The sequence below is a fragment of the Chroicocephalus ridibundus genome, chromosome 8 (genome assembly GCF_963924245.1).
Source record: "Chroicocephalus ridibundus chromosome 8, bChrRid1.1, whole genome shotgun sequence".
Lineage (NCBI taxonomy): Eukaryota > Metazoa > Chordata > Aves > Charadriiformes > Laridae > Chroicocephalus > Chroicocephalus ridibundus.
Window position 1 is genome coordinate 50494542 of NC_086291.1, and position 18447 is coordinate 50512988.

At 67.5% G+C, this 18447-nt stretch overlaps 1 protein-coding gene across 2 annotated transcripts in view; it reads left to right on the forward strand.

Annotated features, from left to right (window-relative positions):
• CASKIN1 (CASK interacting protein 1) overlaps window positions 1-18447 on the forward strand; it is a 34274-nt gene that overhangs the window by 13082 nt on the left and 2745 nt on the right. The window contains exons 2-19 of one of the 2 annotated variants that reach the window (XM_063344307.1): window positions 2674-2725; window positions 5584-5681; window positions 5768-5913; window positions 6009-6104; window positions 6354-6484; window positions 6564-6672; window positions 6928-7036; window positions 7157-7251; window positions 7328-7445; window positions 9175-9390; window positions 11548-11655; window positions 11811-11929; window positions 12966-13053; window positions 14711-14808; window positions 15255-15365; window positions 15457-15558; window positions 16027-16165; window positions 16244-18352. In XM_063344307.1, the coding sequence (XP_063200377.1) occupies window positions 2674-2725; window positions 5584-5681; window positions 5768-5913; window positions 6009-6104; window positions 6354-6484; window positions 6564-6672; window positions 6928-7036; window positions 7157-7251; window positions 7328-7445; window positions 9175-9390; window positions 11548-11655; window positions 11811-11929; window positions 12966-13053; window positions 14711-14808; window positions 15255-15365; window positions 15457-15558; window positions 16027-16165; window positions 16244-18352 (4044 nt within the window). The remainder of the gene's footprint in view (window positions 1-2673; window positions 2726-5583; window positions 5682-5767; window positions 5914-6008; window positions 6105-6353; window positions 6485-6563; window positions 6673-6927; window positions 7037-7156; window positions 7252-7327; window positions 7446-9174; window positions 9391-11547; window positions 11656-11810; window positions 11930-12965; window positions 13054-14710; window positions 14809-15254; window positions 15366-15456; window positions 15559-16026; window positions 16166-16243; window positions 18353-18447) is intronic. The other variant, XM_063344308.1, reaches the window with a different exon arrangement.

The following is an 18447-nucleotide window of genomic DNA, read 5'->3' on the forward strand; positions in this document are numbered from 1 at the left end:
GGTGCCGATGCAGGCACGGGGTTGATTCTTCGCCGGCGCCACCATCTGTGGCCTTGGCCTGGCCCCGCAGGGGTGCCAGCCGCCACGCCGCCATCCATGCCACCATCCACACCTCGCCGTGCTGCTGGGCACTCACCCCAGGAGGATGTGGGACCACCCGGCTGCTCTCCAGGGAGCCACATCAGACTAATGCCGCACCTAACCTAAAGACCTTTTCCCAGCAGCGCTTGAAGCCATGCTGGGGCCTGAGCTTGCCGCAGCCCCTCACGGGCACCGGCAGGCTCACGGCCACTGCCAGGGCTTTAACGAAAGTCAAACCGCTGCGCAGCTGGAAGTCACTGACTAAGCACTTGGCACGAGCAATGATGGAAGTGCTAAACAGATTTTGGCAGCCGCAGCCTCTCCTGCAGGTGCAGGGAGGAGAGATTCGCCACTACGGTGTGTTCGGCTGGTGCTGGTTTGGCCGGTGCGAGGGGCTGTTGGTGTGTACCCAGGGATCAGCATCGCGGGGTGCAGCAGTGATGCTGTCAGTGTCACCGCTGCACCCCACGACGCCGATCCCTGGGCATTGCCCCATCCCAGCCCCTTGCTGGGACCAACCCGTGGGAAAGGTCAGGCACTGCAGACCCGCTGACATCCGTCCGTCCGTCTGCGAGGACCGATTAGCCGGAGCGGGGCCCGTCTCGGGGCCGGAGATTGGAGCCAGTGCCGGGCATGGTGCCGCTCCTGCGCCCGCCGACTCCTTTTGTCCGCTGGCCATTTGCATCCCTGGGGGGCGGCTCGGCCCCCTTCTCCTGGGAGCTGCTTCTTGGCGCTGGGCGGCAGCGGAAGCGGTCCTGGGCTCCTCTCCACCGGCACTGAATGGCACCTTTGTTGGGGAGCCTGGCGGCAGCTCGGGGCTGGCGAGGACCTGCTTGGCCCCGTCCGCTGCGGTCAGCCCCGGTGCCGGGGGCTCTGCCCGCCAGCACCGTCCAGTCCTTCCCAGGGGAGCATGGGGGGAGCGCAGGGATGCTGCAGTGGGGACGGGATATGTGGGCCGTTCCCTGGGTCTGGCCACCCAGGTGGGGATTTGTTGCTGGGGTGGTTTGTTAATGTGTTAAACGAACAGCGCGGGCTGCCGGGGCAAGGGAGGCTGCCCCACCACGCGGGGCTTGGGCTGGGGGCGTTCTGTTTGGTGGAAGGAGGGCAAGCGGGGCTGGCTGCGAGGACCCCATGGTGCCCCCGTCCCTCCTTGTGCCCAGGGGACCCCATGGTGCCCCCATCCCTCCCTGCGCCCAGGGAACCCCATGGTGCTATGTCCCTCTCTGCACCCTGGGGACTGCAGTGCCCCTTCTTGTCCCACAGCCACCCCATGGCACAGGAGGAGAGTCTGGGGACCTACTGGAGGGGGGACGATCATCATGGCTGTTCAGAAGCCATCCTCCAGAGCTCTTGCCATTGGCGCTGGTCTGCATTGTCATTAGCAAATCTACGTCTTGGGCTCTCGGGTGGCCGATGGAGCACGGGAGGGAGCGGGTGCTCTAGCAGTCCAGCAGCCTCTGCATTTGCAGGGAGAACCCTCTGCCACTGCCCCAGCTGCTCCTGGGACCGTCTGCCACGCGTGGCCCAGGCAGGGGTGGCTCAGCCCAGCTCCGCTTCCCAAGCCCATGGGTCAGGGCCGGGCACAGCTGCCCTTCCCGCTGCCCGTGCCCGCTGCGCCCCGTTTGCTGACACAGCCCTTTGTGCCGAATAATTGAATATCGCACTGGGAGGCCAACAAGGGCTGGGGGAGCGAGCGAGGCCGTGGCACGTGGGGAGCATCCCTCTGGCTCCATGTGTCCCTCCCCTGCCTGAAGTCACCCCTTCCAGCCGGCTTCTCCCAGCGAGCGCTTGTCCCTGCTGTGCTTGTCCCCAACACGCTTCCTGATGAGCCACTGGGATGAGGACGGCCGTCCTTCCTCCCTGCCGGACCAGGCAGCCTTTATTGAATTATTTCCCGTAGGCTCGGGGCTGTGTTGGTGCCAGCTCACTGTGGTGGGCACAGGGGCTGCTGTGTGAGTCCCCAGCCCGGGGCTCTGCCACCCTCCTCTTCCTCCTCCTCCTGCCCTGACTCCCCACTGTGCACTGCGAGGAAAGAGAAGGCTCACTGGAAAGCCTGAGTGGCATTTTTCGGTTAAATCTTATGTAAATCTGGCTTCCTCCTTGTTCGTGGTGCTAATTGGATTGCCTCGAGGCAGTTGATTTTCCCACGCCGGGTGGGGGGGCTGCAGGGACAGGGGACATGCCGGGGGAACGGGGGAGCGTGCCGAGCTCACCGCTCTGCCGAAGCAGCCGGGCCCGGCAGCTCGATGTGGTGCTGGGGGCCATGCCAGAACCCCAGCGAGGCAAAGGAGCTGGGAAGGGAACACAAGGGAGACCCACCACAGCCCAGGTGGACGGAGACCCTGGCGCCAGGAGAGGCCGTCGGGCTCTGCTGTCATCAGCAGGGACCCCTCCATCCCAATCCCTCCTTTCCGCAGGCTCGGGCAGCCCCACACCGTGCCACGCTGCACCCTGGCCCGGGCTGCAGTTGCAGGGAGCCGAAACGTTGGTGGGGAGGGAAACCTGGAGTTGCAGCCGCATCCCCGCCCCAGGTCCCTGCCCCAGCCACCTCCTGCGCCACTCTAATCTGCTGCCCCCTTCTCTCCCTCCCAGAGCTCCTCGGATCGGCAAAAAGAGTCAACGTCAACTTCCAAGACACCGACGGGTGAGTGGGAGCCCTGCGCCCGGGCGTGCACGCGGTGGGGTGTGCGGGCAAGGGTGTGCGTGCCGTGGGGTGTTGCGAGCAGGGCTGCACCTGCGGTGGGGCGCATGGGGGCGCATGCCCCGGGGATCTGTGCAGCACAGGGTGCAGCGAGCAGGAGTCTCGTGTGTCTGTGCGGGCAGGCCGGGTGTGGAGCGGGGCAGTCGTGCAGCCAGGGTCCGGATGGGCAAGGGCTCCTGTCCCTGTTAGCCAGCATGGCTGAGCCCTGTCTGCACCCCTGAGCCCATGGGCTTGCAGCCGCGGGTGTCAAAGGTGGGAGGTGAGGGCTGAAAGGCAGAGGAAGAGCAGTGTCCCATGTCTCATCGGCCTCTTCACGGCTCTTGCCATGGGCTTGGGGCTCTGCGGGTGCTGTGCAGGGAGTAGCCCCGTGGGCTGCCGGCTGGGCAAGCCGTGACCCCACTGGGCTGTGCCACTGGATTGCAGCTTCGCAGTCGACATCCAAGAGGCGGGGAGGAGCTGGGAAGGGGGCCGCAGGCTCGCCGCTGATGACGCTAATGAGGCCGCCGGCACAGGAAGGCAGACAGAGCCCCAAGGAGGAGGAGGGGGGCTGCGGTGGGAGCGGGGAGTGATGCTTGCAGGGATGGGCAGCAGCTGCTGCCTGTGCCCCGTCTCCCTGTGCCCCCTCTCACTGAGCGGGGCAGCAGGACACGGGGCTGGGAAATGCCGGTCGGTCCCTGGGGATAGCTCTGCTGTGGCCATGGAAATGGCACGTGAGCGGAGGGGCCGGATGGGGTCAGGAACGTGAGGGCATGCTCTGGGGATGCATGGCCGCAGCAGCCTGGGTCCCTCCTCATCCTCACTCCCGAGCAGGGCCCCGGTATCGGGGTGGTGGCAGCGGGCATCCCCTGGTACCCGGCCGGCGCATCGGCTCTGCCAGCCTGCGCGTGTGCACGTGTGTGCATGCACGGGTGCATGCAAGCGTGCGGGTGTGCGGCTGAGCGTGCGTGTGCATGCAAGCGTGTCTGTGCGCGCGAGCGTGCGTGCACGGCGCTGGGAGCGTGTGGGCATGCCGGCCAGCGGTGGGGCGGGTGTGCGGAGGGTGGAATGTGGGCAGGATGAGGGTCTGCATCACCCCATGGACCATCTCAGTCAGTGTCTGCTGGAGCCGGCAGGTCACCAGAGGGCTCTGCGTCACGGCAGGGCTGGGACAGGAGTCGAGAGCTGCAGGCAGGGCCCCTGCTCATTGCCCTGCCTTTGGCTACTGGCCAGCTTGGCAGGTGCAGGAGCAGCCCTGCAGCAGAGGAGCACCCTCCAGCCTCCAGCCCCATTCCTGGGAAGGATCATACCCCGGGAATGCGCAGGGCAGACCCAGGTTGCAGCCCGTGTGTGCTCTGCTTTGCAGCTGGCGTGCTGTGCCAGCTCAGACGGCCTTGGTGCCGTGCCTCAGTTTCCTCATCTCTGCTGCGCTCGTTGATTCCCGGGCTGGTGGGTGCCGTTGGCAAGCACCGTGCTGGTGTCCCCACACTTGCCCGGGGGACGGTGTCCTGCACGGTGTGTGGCCTTTGTGGCTGGCTGGGCTGTGCTCGGGGAAGCCCTCGAGGCAGCCCGGGGGAGGGCTGCGATTTGCACCATCTTGAGCGGATTTGAGCGGGGCGCTGGAGCGGAAAATGTTGACATTTCCCAGGCAGACGTTGGGGATCGCCCTCCTGCGCGAGCTGTCTGCTCGCATCGCCGCTCCCTGCCAGGGGATTGCAGGCGGCAGCTCCACAGGGAACATGGTGGCCAAAGCGTGCTCCCCAATGGGGATGTGTGTCCCCACCTTCAGCTGGGGGTCCCGGTGATGGGGGGCGGAAGGAATCGCCATCCCACCGCCCGCCTCTCAGACACCAGGCAGCCACGGGTCCAGCAGGTCCCGCTGGGGTCTGCAGTCCATTCCCATGCTCCGGTGACACCGCGGTGGCCCTGGGGATAGGACAGGGATGCTGAATGTGACTGGGGCCCGAAGTGGCGGGGTGAGGGGCGCAAGCGCAGCCACGCGGAGGATGCCGCCGCCAGGAGCAGCAAGTAGGTCAGTTCCTGGCCTCCTTCCCAGCAACGAGCCTCCTGGTTTGGCCAGTCCCGGGTGCTGTGAAAGCAGAGCAGGATGTGGTGCCGGGGGCTTTCCCCACCCCACGGCAAGGCCAGCCAGGGGCACCACTGCCATCTGGCAGCCTGGGTCCCCCTGCGTCGGTGCCCGTGGTCGTGCTGCCGGTGCCAGGCTGGGGGAAGTGGGTCAGCAGGGAGGTTGGCTCCCTGGCACCCCCCCATCCTCTCTGAGACCCCCACCTTGCCTGCCCTGCCCATCACCTCCAGCCCTACGGGGGCTCTGCATCCCCAGGGAGCGTTTCAACTGCATCCGTCTCGCTCCAGCAACCCCAGATCAGACCTGACAGCCCCCCCTCCCAGCTCAGTGGCATCCCCAGCCCTATATCCCACCGTATGAGCCTGGGGGGGGGTCTGTCCTGTGGCTGAAGTGCCCCAGGGAAAGCTAAATGAAGTGATGGACTGGAGAGAAAACCCCCAGCTGCCCTGGCACATCCCACCCTCTGGCCCTTGTTGCACGCTGGGATATGGCTCAGCCTGTGTCTCGGTCACGGCTGGTCCCTGTGGCAACTCTCTCTCCGGGTGCTCATGGAGGGATCCAGACGTAGGATTGACCTGGCAGCTGGGGGACACTTGCACATGGGGGGCTGTGGGAGGCAGAGTGGGCACCCTGGGGTGCTGTGGTGGATTCAGGTCGAGGCTGCGCTTCGGGGCAGGGGATGGCGGGGCTGCAGAGGGGACAGGGACGCGAGACCCCTGACACCACAGCCGGTCCCCAGGTTCTCAGCTCTGCACCATGCGGCACTCAACGGAAACACGGAGCTCATCTCGCTGCTGCTGGAGGCACAGGCTGCGGTGGACATCAAGGACAACAAAGGTGAGTGCCGGGGTCCTGGCTGCGGCCCCCCACCCTTCTCCAGGCTCACGGGAGGCTGACAGCACACCTGTCCTGCCCACCCGCAGGCATGCGGCCCCTGCACTATGCGGCTTGGCAAGGCAAGAAGGAGCCCATGAAAATGGTGCTGAAAGCGGGTTCCTCTGTGAACATCCCATCGGACGAGGGCCAGATCCCCCTGCACCTGGCGGCACAGCACGGGCACTACGACGTGGTACAGTGGGGCCGGCGGTGGGGCTCAGTGGTGGCGGGGGGGGGCCGTGCCGCCCTCCCTGCCCTCACTGAGCTGGGGGTCTCGCTCCTCCGCAGTCGGAGATGCTCCTGCAGCACCAGTCCAACCCCTGCATCATGGACAATTCAGGGAAGACGCCCCTGGACCTGGCGTGCGAGTTTGGCCGGGTCGGGGTAAGTCCATGCAGCGCCGGGACCCCCGAGAGGAAGATTAGGAGGGGACAGGGGCTCAGCGAGGTCCCTGGGGTGCTGGAGCAGCCCCGGGGGGGGGCACAGGGCAGCCCCTGGGAGGGATGGCAGTGGGGGCCCACAGTACCACTGATGCGGGGGGATCTCCGGCTGCTGGAGGAGGGTAGAGCAGGGAGGGGAGGCGGGGGCTGAGCCGCCCTTGCAGCCCTGCTCCATCTGTGTTTGCTGAGCCAGGTGGTCCAACTGCTCCTGAACAGCAACATGTGCGCGGCGCTGCTGGAGCCCAAGCCGGGGGACGCCACCGACCCCAACGGCACCAGCCCCCTGCACCTCGCCGCCAAGAATGGCCACATCGACATCATCCGGTGGGTGCCGTGGGCAGGGAGGGCAGTGCCGGTCCCCCCCAGCCATGGCCTCGCTGACCCCCTCCCCGTCCACCCGCAGGCTCCTGCTGCAGGCTGGCATTGACATCAACCGGCAAACCAAGGCAGGCACGGCGCTGCACGAGGCGGCCCTCTGCGGCAAGACGGATGTGGTGCGGCTGCTGCTGGATGTAAGGGCCCCCCCCGACACCCCCGGACACCACCAGCCCAGGGAGGGGCTGTGGGAAGGGAGAGACCCCGCAGCCAGGGGTGCGGAGCAGCATGTGCACATCTCCTGGGGAATGGGGTGAGGGTCCTGGGGAGGGGACACACACCAAGGCAGCGAGCTGTGCCCTCCAGCTGCTGGTCTCAGGGTGGCCTGGGGGTCCTGTGGGGTGGCAGAGTCGGGGACAGCCTCCTCCCAAGCCCTCCCCACGCCATTGCAGAGCGGGATCAACGCCCACGTCAGGAACACCTACAACCAGACGGCTCTGGACATCGTCAACCAGTTCACCACCAGCCAGGCCAGCAAGGAGATCAAGCAGATGCTGCGGGGTACGGGGGCTGAGGGTATACGGGGTGACTGCACCAGCACTGCGGGGGATGCTGGGCTGGGGGTGACAGTCCCCGCGGCGGGGCTGGGCGGCCGGCGACGCTCCCGCTCTGTCCCCGCAGACGCCTCCGCCGCTCTGCAGGTCCGGGCCGTCAAGGACTATTGCAACAACTACGACCTGACCAGCCTCAACGTGAAAGCCGGGGACGTCATCACCGTGAGTGTGGCTGGGGAGGGGGTTCCAGGGGGGCCCAGATGGCGGCGCTGGCCCCTGACCCGGCCCCTACCCGCAGGTGCTGGAGCAGCACGCGGATGGGCGCTGGAAGGGCTGCATTCACGACAACCGGACCGGCAACGACCGCGTGGGCTACTTCCCCTCCAGCCTCGTCGAGGCCATAAGCAAACGAACAGGCAAATAATCCCCCCCCTCTACCTCTCCCCACGGGCCTGCTCCCAAACTTGCTTCCCCAGAGATCCCCATGTCGGTCTGGCGGTGCCTCGGATGTCGGGAGTGCAGCTGGTGAAGCCAAGCCGGGGCGATGTCCCCGCTGTGCATGTGGGGTTGGTGTCCCCGTTGTGTGCATGGGGATGGTGCCTTTGAGCATGTGACCCCATGGAGGGTCGGTGTCCCCCTCGAGTGTGCGGGGTCATTGCGCCCATCAAGTATGCAGGGTCAGTGTCCCCATCGAGCGCGCAGTCAGTGGCCCCATCGTGCACGTGGAGTCAGTGCCCCGTGAAGTGGATGGTGTCCCCATCGTGCATGTGGGGCTGGTGTCCCCATCAAGTGTGTGGGGTCAGTGTCCCCATTGTGCCTGTGGGGTCGGTGCCCGTGGGGTCGGTGCCCACCTGTTGCACATGAGGGTCAGTGCTGGCAGCCCTGGGGTGCTCGCGGGGCAGCCCCGGTGCCAGGCTGGCGCTGGGCTGGAGGAGGCATTTGCGGTGCTGGCAGGTCAATGCATGGGGAGAACTGGGGGCATCACTGTGGTTTGGGGGTGATGGCGCAGCGGTGAGGCCAGGGGACCTGGTGCTCAGGGTCTGAGCAGGGGGGCTGGGCACCAGTGCCAGGGACCTGGCGCTGCCCCATGGGGACCCTCTCCATGGCCAGGGGCTGTCTCAGGGATCAGACCCTGCTCCTTGTCCCCATACCCATCCCTATAGGTTCCAATGGGGTGCGCGTTCCCTCGGGATGGCCTGTAACCACGCTCGCTGCCAGGAGCGGTGTGATGGGGCCGGTGCCTCTGTGGGTAGCGTTGAGACGCCCCGCATCAACCGGCTCGCTCCCCGGCTCCAGCGCACCGCTCCCTCCCAGCAGCCGTGCGCTGCCCAGCTCTGTGCCATGTCAGGGGTGGCCACGTCGCTGGGGCGCAGGCAGGGAATGGCAGCGCTTGAATGAGATCCCAAGGGAGCGGCGGCAAGAGTGCCTGCTGGCTGCCGGGCACTGCCGCACTGGCTGCAGAGGTGCCATGTGCCGGACGGGCAGCGGCAGAGCCACCCTCCAGGTGTGGGTCATGCGCTGGTACCACAGGGATGAGTCCGTGGCTCCTGGGATGCAGCTGGCTCCGCGGTGGTGTTTGTGTGGGGTTTCATTGCCATCCCATCAGCTGTTGCCCTGGGCCCTGTGCAGCGGGGTGGCAGCATGGGGCGCAGGCGGCAGCAGCAGCGGGGCTTGGCCGGGTGGGCACGGGGGTGCTGGCACTGCAGCCCCCAGCCCAGCCATGCCTGCAGCCTGCCTCCTTCCAGGATGCCTTCACGGGGAGTAGGACCCCCAGCAGCCCGGCTGTGGGAGCCCCACGGCGATGTTCCTGCCTCAAAGATGGGGCTGTCCCGGTGTCCGTGTCCCACCGGGGAGCCGTGACGGGTCTGCGGGATGTGCCCGCGGGCCATACCCTGCCACCAGGCCGTGCTGTGCGCTGAGCTCCCGCTGCTGCTCCTTGGCTCGGCTCCGCATCGGTTGGGTCTCGGTTTTGGCTTCTCCATGTTCCTTTGGTTGCTTTTTTTTGTTTGCTGCTTTTTTTTTTCCGCTTTTTTTTCTTTTTCTTTTTTTTTTCCTTTTTTTTTTTTTTTTTTTTTTGGTGGCGCTGAGCGTTTCTCTATTATTTTGATTCTTTTCATTTTGTCTCTTGTTATGTTTTATTATCAGGTTCATGGGAGACTGTAACAATCCCCCAACAGTACCAAAAGATCCCGCTCCCGGCTTACGGGGCTGCTGTGCTAAACGGTGACGCCTCGTCCCATCCGTTCCATTCCCTGCCTCCACCTCCACCTCCACCACCACATTCCCATCAGACTCTTTTCAGTTCCTTTGGCTATCACAGGCTCTCCCCTAGCAGTGCCGACGAGCCGCGTTACGGACAAGGTAGTTCACCGCTCGCTTCGTGCTCTCGATGGATTTCTTTCTTTTCCTTTAAAGTGTGTATCGAGTCTTTTCTTTCTGCTCGGCCTCTCTCCCCCCGTGCCCTGGTGCGTTTGCACGCGGGCGCGTGCAGGCGTGTGCAAGTGCGCGCACTTGGGTGCGTGCGCGTGCATGCTGGCGTGTGCGTGCGGACGCGTGCATGTGCGTGTGTGTGCATGCAGGCGCGGGCATGCGTGTGCGTGTGTGTGCGTGTGCATGCATGCAGTGCGTGCAGGTACGTGCACACATGCATGCCGTCAGCCCCCTGCCCTGCACGCCCCCTCCAGCGCCGCTGTAGCACCGTGTGGCCCATGGCTCTGCTGCCGGCACGTCCCACCCTCACCACCCCGGTGTGCCCGGCTGTGGGGCAGGGCTGGAGGTGGCACCGTGCTGCTGGCCGCACCCTGCCCATGGCCCCTGCTCTTCTGCCCACCCTGTCCGGGTGCGTGGGGATCCCCAAAAACACTCTCCAAGCTCTGTGCCGGGGGGAGGGCTAGGCAGTGCGGTGCCTGGCCAGGAGCTGTGAGAGGTGAATTTGGTACTCTCTGCCCGCTGCAGCCCCCCCCGTGCCCCCAGGGGCTTCAACACCCAGGGAGCTGCTCTAACCGGGTCCGGACTGTGCTGGGAGTGGGAAGGGGCTGTGGTGCTGGGCGTGCTTTCCTGGGGGATGCTCTCGGGGCTGACTCAGCGCAGGCAGTGCCCAGCTGCACCATGGGGACCATCCCTGTGGCATGGCCAGGTGATGGATGCTGCATGGATCGGGAAGTGCCTGGAGAGCAGATATTTGGCGGGGGGGTTGCAGGGGTGCAGCCCAGGCCGTGCGTGCAGGGGCTACCACTCTCTGTCTGGGGGCCGGGCGTCTTTGCACATGCCACGGTGGCAGCGGCACAGGAGGTTGCGTTGGGAGAGCGCCGGGCCAGCCACACTTGACATTGCCCATCTGCCAGTGTTGGGGACAAGGGAGCAAAATCTTTCCCAGGGCTTTCTCTCCCCGCTGGGTCGCACAGAGCCTGGTTCCTGCCCAGGCAGTGGGGGCTCCTCTTGGCATGACCATGGCATACGCGGCGCAAAGATGTCCCTGCCCAATTGTGGCGTGGCTATTTGTTCCCCCTCGTCTTCCTTTGGTGAATTCATCACCTTGCATCAGCTGCCCCCAGCTATGGCCCGGCTGCTAATGGGACGAGCAGCTTAATGACTGAAAACGGGCTGGGCAGCGGTGGGGTGGCAATGCCCCAGACCTGGTGGCTGGCGGCGGCGCTGGGCTGTGCCGGGCTCCTCGGCGGCTGGCGGCGGGGCTGCGGCAGAGCTGGGTGCGGGGCCTCGTGGGGCTGTTGTCCATCTCCCTCTGAGGCTGTTTTAAACCCTGCGCTTGCCACAGGGGCCAGGGGAATTCAGCCCCTCGCTGTGGGTCCCATCCAGCGCTGGGCGTCCATGGCCGGCGCTGGTGCGAGCAGGACCTGGCAGGGGCAGCCGGGGGGGTGAGCCGGTGGAGGAGCGGTGTGTCGGGGTTGACCCTCAAACCGTGCCCTGCCAGGAGGGCTGGGTCCCCTCGCCTGCTGGTGTGTCACCCATGTGTTGCTGGCTGCCATGGGGCGCCCTGGGGAGCGCAAGGGGGTTCAGCTTGGCTCCCCACTGCCCCTGTGTCCTCCCCCAGATGGGTGCAGGCAGCCACGGGGGCACAGCCAGCGCCATCTTGGCCAGGGGACAGTGGGGTGGGGACCCTGGTCCCCACTGCCCAAGTTTGCCAGCCTCCCTTTGCTCCCCCACACCAGGTCGTGTCCTCGTCCTGCTCAGCACAGGGATGACACGGTCCCCATCCCCTGCCTGGGCTGAGCTGGGGCACTGGGACATCCCGCCATGGGTCTGTCCCTGGCTGGTGGTAGGGAGGGGGAGCCCTGCAGGACAAGATCCTGGAGCTGGTCACTGTCACCAGCTGCTCGGAGGGGGTTCCTGGGACAGCGCTGGCATCCCTGGACACAGCTGCAGCCAGGGGTTTTCCCTGCAAATGCCAGTGATGGGCCCCAGGGCTGCGCGTCGCTTCACCCTGTGCCACACCGATGCGAGCCTGAGCCCAGAGAGCCACACGTGGCTGACGGCTGCTCTCTCTGCTCTGCCACCAAGGGTCCCGCGGGGCTGACATGAGCCCATCCCACCTCTCACCGTCACAAGGCGGATCAGCCACGCCGGCTCCCGCGGAGGAGATCTGGGTGCTGCGGAAACCCTTTGCAGGTATGGTGGGCGTGCGCTGCTGGGACCCTCCCTGTCCCTGGGGGAGGCACACACTGGGACGTAGCAGTGGCTCCAGTGGGGTATGGCTGCACCGCGGTGTCCCCTGTCCTGCCGTGGGGCTCGGTTGCCTGACAGCATCTCCTCTCCCTGAGCAGGTGGTGACCGCAGCAGCCTGGGCAGCACGGGCAGCGTGGCCTCTGCCCGCAGCTCGGGAAGCGGGCAGAGCGCAGGCAGCGGGGCGCACGCCCTGCACGCTGGCTCTGAAGGCGTCAAGGTAAGACGGGCCCCGAGGTGGCCATGCTGGCCTGTGGTGACACTCTGCTCCAGTCCCAGCACTGGTGCTTGCCTCAGGGCAAGGCATTTGCTGCCTTGGCAGCTACCCTTGGGACCGATGCTCGGACAGGTGCTGTGAGGTCCTACCGGCATCCAGCTGTCACCTGTGACCACCAGCGCGTCCCCTCCCAGCTGGTCCCCACCTACTGTCTGGTGGTATGAGTCCTGCCAGGCTGCAGGGGCTGCCGGCAGGCGTGTGCCGGGTCCGGCCGAGGCTGCGCGCCGTGTCTCTGCTGCCACTTGGAGGGTGCCTCCGCGCTGCGCACTGCACCGCACCGCACTGCACTGCACTGCACGCTGCAGCGTCGCGCTGCACAGAGCCGCCCGCATACTGCTGCCAGCACACAGCCCACCGCGCACGCCTGCCTGCACGGCGCGCACCGCAGAGCCCTGCGCGCTGCATCCTGCTGCCGGCACGCTGCCCACTGCCCACTCCGCGCTGCTGCCTGCGTGTTACGCACTGCACATTGCCCGCTGCGCCCTGCTGCCTGCGTATTGCCCCCGCACTTTGCACGCTGCCCAAGGCAGCCTGGGGTGTCCCGTCCCCTGGCCAAGGCACCCGTGAGCCCCCCTCCCCTGGCATCCTGCCTGCGTTATGCCAGAGCAGGCTGGGCACCGTGGTCCCCATGCCCATGAGCCAAGCATCGCGGTGATGGCCGCGGGGGCTCTGCTTTGCAGGCCGGGGGGGGGACATGCAGCCCACAGCGGCAGCCTGGGTTCGCGGCATGCGCCAGGCTGGATTTGGGGTGCCGCGGCGCCGCGGGCTCCAGCCGCCTGTGAAGCACCATCTGTGCTGCTCCCGCTCTCCCCGTCGCAGCCCGAATCTGCTGCCCCCCTCCCTGCCCACCCTCGCCCGGGCTGGTGGCGGGGCGGCCGCCGCAGCACCCCCAGCACCCGCAGCGCCCGCAGCGCGCACCCCCGCCGCCCGCCCGCCTCACTCCTGCCTGTTCTCCCCCCTTTCCTGGGGTGTTTTTCAGCTGCTGGCAACGGTCCTTTCCCAGAAGGCTTCTGCGCAAGAGACTGCCGTGGGCGATGGGCCGGCCAAGGCGCAGGACATCCCCGCAGGTGCGTGCCGCCGGCCGCCCGGCTGCCGGGAGCAGGAGGAGCCCTGGCCCTGCCGCGGGCGTGCCGTGGATCCAGGGATTTGTCTTTTTTTTTATTGCCACGGCACCCGTCGCCAGAAGAAAAACGTGTGGGTAAAAAATGACTCTCTCGCCTTTCGGCTGCTGCCAGGCCTTCTCCTGCCTCGGTTAGTGGGGGCCCCGCGGGGGGGGGGGGGGGGGGGGCGGTGCGGGCGAGCGGGGGGCGGCAGCGCTCCTCCCCGGCCCCTTCCCTTCCCTGGCCCCCCGCCGGGGTGTCGTCGTCCCCCCCGTCACCGCCACCGCCATCCGGGGGGGGGGGGGGGGGGGCGCTGCGGACGGGCATCGGCCACACGGCGGGGGTGCCCACGCTGCGGGGGAGGCACATGCTGGCGGTGTTGCGGGGCGGCGGGTGTGCGGTCGGGAGACGCACACGTCGGGGATGAATGTGCTGGGGGATGGCCGGGCTGCGGGGAGGGGCGCGGGGGGGGGGATGGAAACTTGGGAAACGGGGGGATGCACACGGAGAGGGGGGATGCACTCGTTGTCGGGGGCGGAGGGGGGGGGGTGAGATGCACACGCTGGAGCGATGCACACGCAAGTGGGATGCAGACACGAGGGAGATGCACATGGCAGAGGGATGCACATGTGAGGAGGATGCCCACGCAAGTGGGATGCAGATGCCAGAAGGATGCACATGCAGGGAGGATGCACGCAGACGCTGGCGGGGGGGGGGGGGAGAATGCACACACACAGAGGAGGGGGGCACACACACAAACAGAGGTGGGGGGAGTGGGGGGGGAATGCACACACATGGAGGATGCAGTTGCCAGCAGTGGGGAAGAGGCTGCTCTTGCTGGTCCTGATCACAAATACGAGGCAGAAATTTCTGGGCAGCCAGCTGGAGGGTGGGCGCAGCAGGGCTGCCTGGGTGCCTCTGTGGGGGTCCCGGGGGATGAGGCAGCTCGTGCCAGGCTGCCCTCTCCAGCCTGGTCCCTCGCTGTGGGGCACAGCGGGTGGACAAGCCCCCTCCTGGGTTGGTGGCATGGCTGGAGGAGCGGGGAAGGAGGTCTTTGGGCAGCAGAACCCCTTTAGCCGCTGCCTGGGGGCAGCCAGGGAAACCCGCTCTGGAAGAGGAGTCTGGCTGGGTGCCTCTGCTCGGGGCTACACTGGGTGGAGGGCACTGCAGCACCTTGGCCCCCGCTGGGCTGGGGGCTAACCTGGCTCTGGGTGGGTGGGCAAGGGCAACAGCATGGGCTGCCCAGGGCGAGCCACCGTGGCACCCAGGAGCCATGTGTGACAGAGGACAGGGGGCTGGGTGCCCTGCAGAGCCCCACGCCAGCGCAGCCAGCCTCACCAGGGTTTGTGATAGGGGCTGCGACCCATCCGGAGGTGCCTGGGCATGGTGCCCCACATCACCCCTGCCCGTCCCAGGGGAGCAGACCTCACGCGCAGGGCACCCTGGGGTGCTCCATGCTGCTCTGCTGAGGCGGGTGTCACTCGCCCATGCCTGCACTGGCCCTGCCAACCCAGGGCCATGGCTGTGCCCTCCCACCCAGGGCAGGGGTTCGGCTCCCTGCCTCACTTGGCCAGAGCCCAGGGATGTGTGGCCCCAGCCCTGCTGACCGCTGCCTCTCCGGCAGGTTCATCACGGTCGCAGAGTGTGGCCAGCTCCCCGTATGCCCCCCAGCCTCCGGCTGAGCCCCAGCTGAAGAAGATGGAGCCACCATCGGAGGGGAAGGTGAGTGGGGAGCCCTGCAGTGGAGCATGGTGTTGGGGGGGGCATGGGCAGGGCCGTGTAGTGGGGCCACCCCCATGCACCCATAGCCACAGGTGCCTTGGCAGCCCTGTGACGTGACCACCAAGGCTGGCCTGGCTCTGGGTGCTGGCCGTGATGGCAGTGCCTGTGGGCTGCTGTGCCATGCCATGAGCCAGTGGCATGAGTTGTCCCTGCAGCTGCTGCCCCCCCCAGCTCCATGGCACCAGCCCCCTGCACGTCCCAGGGGACAGGCATGCGCCCGGGGTACCCCACGCCGCGGGGCCATGCAGCCCCTCTGCGGTGCCAGCTCCCAGCTGGGACCTCCTGCCAGCATGTGGATGGGTGGGAGGACAGCCCCAGGGGACATGGGCAGGGCGGTGGGTCCCCGTCTCCTGGGCTACCCCGAGCGGTGCCATTCCTCTGCCCAGAGCTCAGAGGCCGTGTACCAGTGGCTCTGCAAGTTCCAGCTGCAGCTCTACGCGCCCAACTTCATCAATGCCGGCTACGACATCACCACCATTAGCCGGATGACGCCAGAGGTGAGGCCGTGGGGACGCTGGGGCTGGCCGGCGCTGCAGGGAAGGGGGCACGGCCGGTGTGGTGTGGCGCTGACCCCTCTCTCTGCACCAGGACCTCACGGCCATCGGCGTCACCAAGCCGGGGCACAGGAAGAAGATTGCCTCCGAGATCAACAACCTCAATATCCCTGAATGGCTGCCGGAGTACAAGCCGGTAAGAGCTGCGTGGGGCTGGGCGTGCTGAAGCCACATCCACAGTGGCAACTAGTCCCCTCCGCCCTGTCCCCTCCAGGGAAGGGGTGGCACAGGGGGACAAGGGTGGAAGCTGGCTCACTTCTCCCAGATGATGCCCACATCCTGCGGTCCCGAAGCCGTGCACGTCCCCTCCCGACAGCTCAGGGACTGTCAAGCTGGTGCCAGGTGTCACCACTTGGATGTGACACCACGTCCCCTCCCAATACCTCTTCTGCCCCATCAGCTGGGATGGCAAGGGGTTTCCCATGGGAACGGGGCTGGGCATGGCCCTGAGTGCTTGTGGAGCACAGGGACAGCGTGGGGATGAGGAAGGCCCCTGGGGCTGTCGCCCCGCAGGATGGGGACATCCTATGCACACTGCGGTGCCAAGGGATGCTGGGGCCAGCCCTCGCTGCCAGCTGGCGCTGAGCTGTGCCCTGCACCCCAGGCCAACCTGGCGCTGTGGCTCTCCATGATCGGCCTGTCCCAGTACTACAAGGTGCTGGTGGAGAACGGCTATGAGAACATCGACTTCATCACCGACATCACCTGGGAGGACCTGCAGGAGATCGGCATCACCAAGCTGGGTAAGGTCCCATGCTGCAGCACTGGCTGCGGTGGCCCCAGCCCCTGACGGTGGTGCTGATGCCCCATGGTGTCCCCAGGCCACCAGAAGAAGCTGATGCTGGCAGTGAAGAAGCTGGCGGAGCTGCAGCGCGCTGAGCTGGGCAAGTACGAGCCAGGCACGCTGAAGAGGAAGGCAGCGGCGACATGCCCGGAGGTGCTGGCCATTGAGTCTCCCCCACCAGAGCCACCCGAATGCCAGTCACCCAAGATGACCACCTTCCAGGACAGCGAGCTCAGCAGCGAGTTGCAGGTGGCCATGACAGGAGAAGCTCCTGAGGAGCCCCCTGAGAAGGCAGCGAACCCTGCAGCCCCTGGCTACCACTCGCCACCCGGGCTTGGTGGCCGTGCCAGGCTGATGAGCAGCTCGCAGGAGCTGCTGGGGGATGGCCCCCGGGTCCCCCCTGCCTCTGCCATCTCCAAGAGCCAGGAGTACCTGGCGGAGGGGGCTGGCGAGGGCCCCCCTGCGCCACCCAAAGAGGTGCGCCCGCCCCGGCATGGCCACCCCGTCAAGCGTGCCAGCGTGCCACCAGTGCCCGGCAAGCCCCGGCAGCCCTTCCAGCCCTCCGCCGGGCACCTGACGCCGCCGCAGACCCCCGGCAAGCCGCGACCCCCTTCCCCACAGGGCCCGCCGGTGCCCCATGCCACCGCCAAGGTGAAGCCCACCCCGCAGCTGCTGCCGCCGGGCGAGCGCCCCGCGTCACCCCGCTCCCTGCCCCAGTCGCCCACCCACCGTGGCTTCGCCTACGTCCTGCCACAGCCCACCGAGGGTGAGGGGGGACCCCCGGGGGTGCCCGTCCTGCCTGTCTCGGTGCCGGTGCTGTGCCTGCCGCCGGCGGGTGAGGGCGAGGAGGAGCCGGGGCGGCCGAAGAAGCGGGCGCACAGCCTGAACCGCTACGCTGCCTCCGACAGCGAGCAGGAGCGGGACGAGCTGCTGGTGCCGGACGCGGGGCCCTACGCCACCGTCCAGCGGCGCGTGGGGCGCAGCCACTCGGTGCGGGCACCCGCCGGCGGCGACAAGAACGTCAACCGCAGCCAGTCCTTTGCCGTCCGCCCCAAGAAAAAGGGGCCCCCGCCGCCCCCTCCAAAGCGCTCCAGCTCTGCCATCTCCAGCGCCGGCATGGCTGAGGACTTCCCCAAGGAGGGTGAGGGCGAGGTGGCCACCGGGCCACCTGCTGCCGAGGGGGACAGCCGCCGGGAGCAGCGTCGGGCCAGCGACCTGGGCGGCAGCGTGGACACGGGCAGTGCCGGCAGCGTGCGCAGCATCGCGGCCATGCTGGAGATGTCCTCCATCGGCGGTGGGGCCCGGGCACTGGCGCTGCAGAAGCCACATGGGGCCGGTGGGCCAGGACCAGCCAAGGCGCCTGAGGGCTACTACCTGCAGCCAGGAGCACCCCCAGGCAGCCCTGAGCGTGCCCGTGTGGCCACTGTCTTGGCCACCGTCAAGCACAAGGAGGCGATCGGGCTGGATGGGGAGGTGGTGAACCGGCGCCGGACCATCAGCGGACCTGTCACCGGGCTGGTGGCGGCCGCCCGCCGCGAGCGCGCCGACAGCGTGCGGTCGGAGGTGGGCACTGACGGCCCCAGCGAGCGGCTGCGGGTCGAGCGTGGCGGCTCCCCGGACGGCATCCCCTTTGCCGAGGAGGGCAACCTCACCATCAAGCAGCGGCCGCGGCCCTTGGGGCCAGCCCGGGGAGAGGCGGGTGAGGGGCTGTCCCCGGCCCACCGCCATGGGGACCTGGCCAAGGTGGAGGCCAGCGCCACGCTCAAGCGGCGGATCCGGGCCAGGCAGAGCCAGCAGGACGGCGTCCGCTTTGTCCTCACCGAGTCCGACACCGTCAAGCGCCGGCCCAAAGCCAAGGACAAGGAGCCGACGCTGGAACCGGCCCCGCTCGCCGTCTACCAGAACGGCACTGGCACCGTCAAGCGGCGGCCGGCCTCCGAGCTGAGCGGGGCTGAGCCACCCCCTACCCCGCCGCCCGCTGCCCGCCCCGATGGCCCCGAGTACGCCCCGCCGCCTGCCGAGCCCAAGAAGCCCTTCAAGCCGCCGGTGTCCCCCAAGCCCGTACTGACACAGCCGCCCCAGAAGGTGTCTGGACCACCGGCACCCATCCCCAAAAAGGTGCCCATCCCGAGCCCCGGCAGCCCAGGTAGGTGCTGTGCCACCCCCCCGGGATGGGAGCTCCCCGGCGTGGACGCCAGGGATCCCGGCCGGCCCCACCGCCCTTCTGCCCTTCTCTCTTCT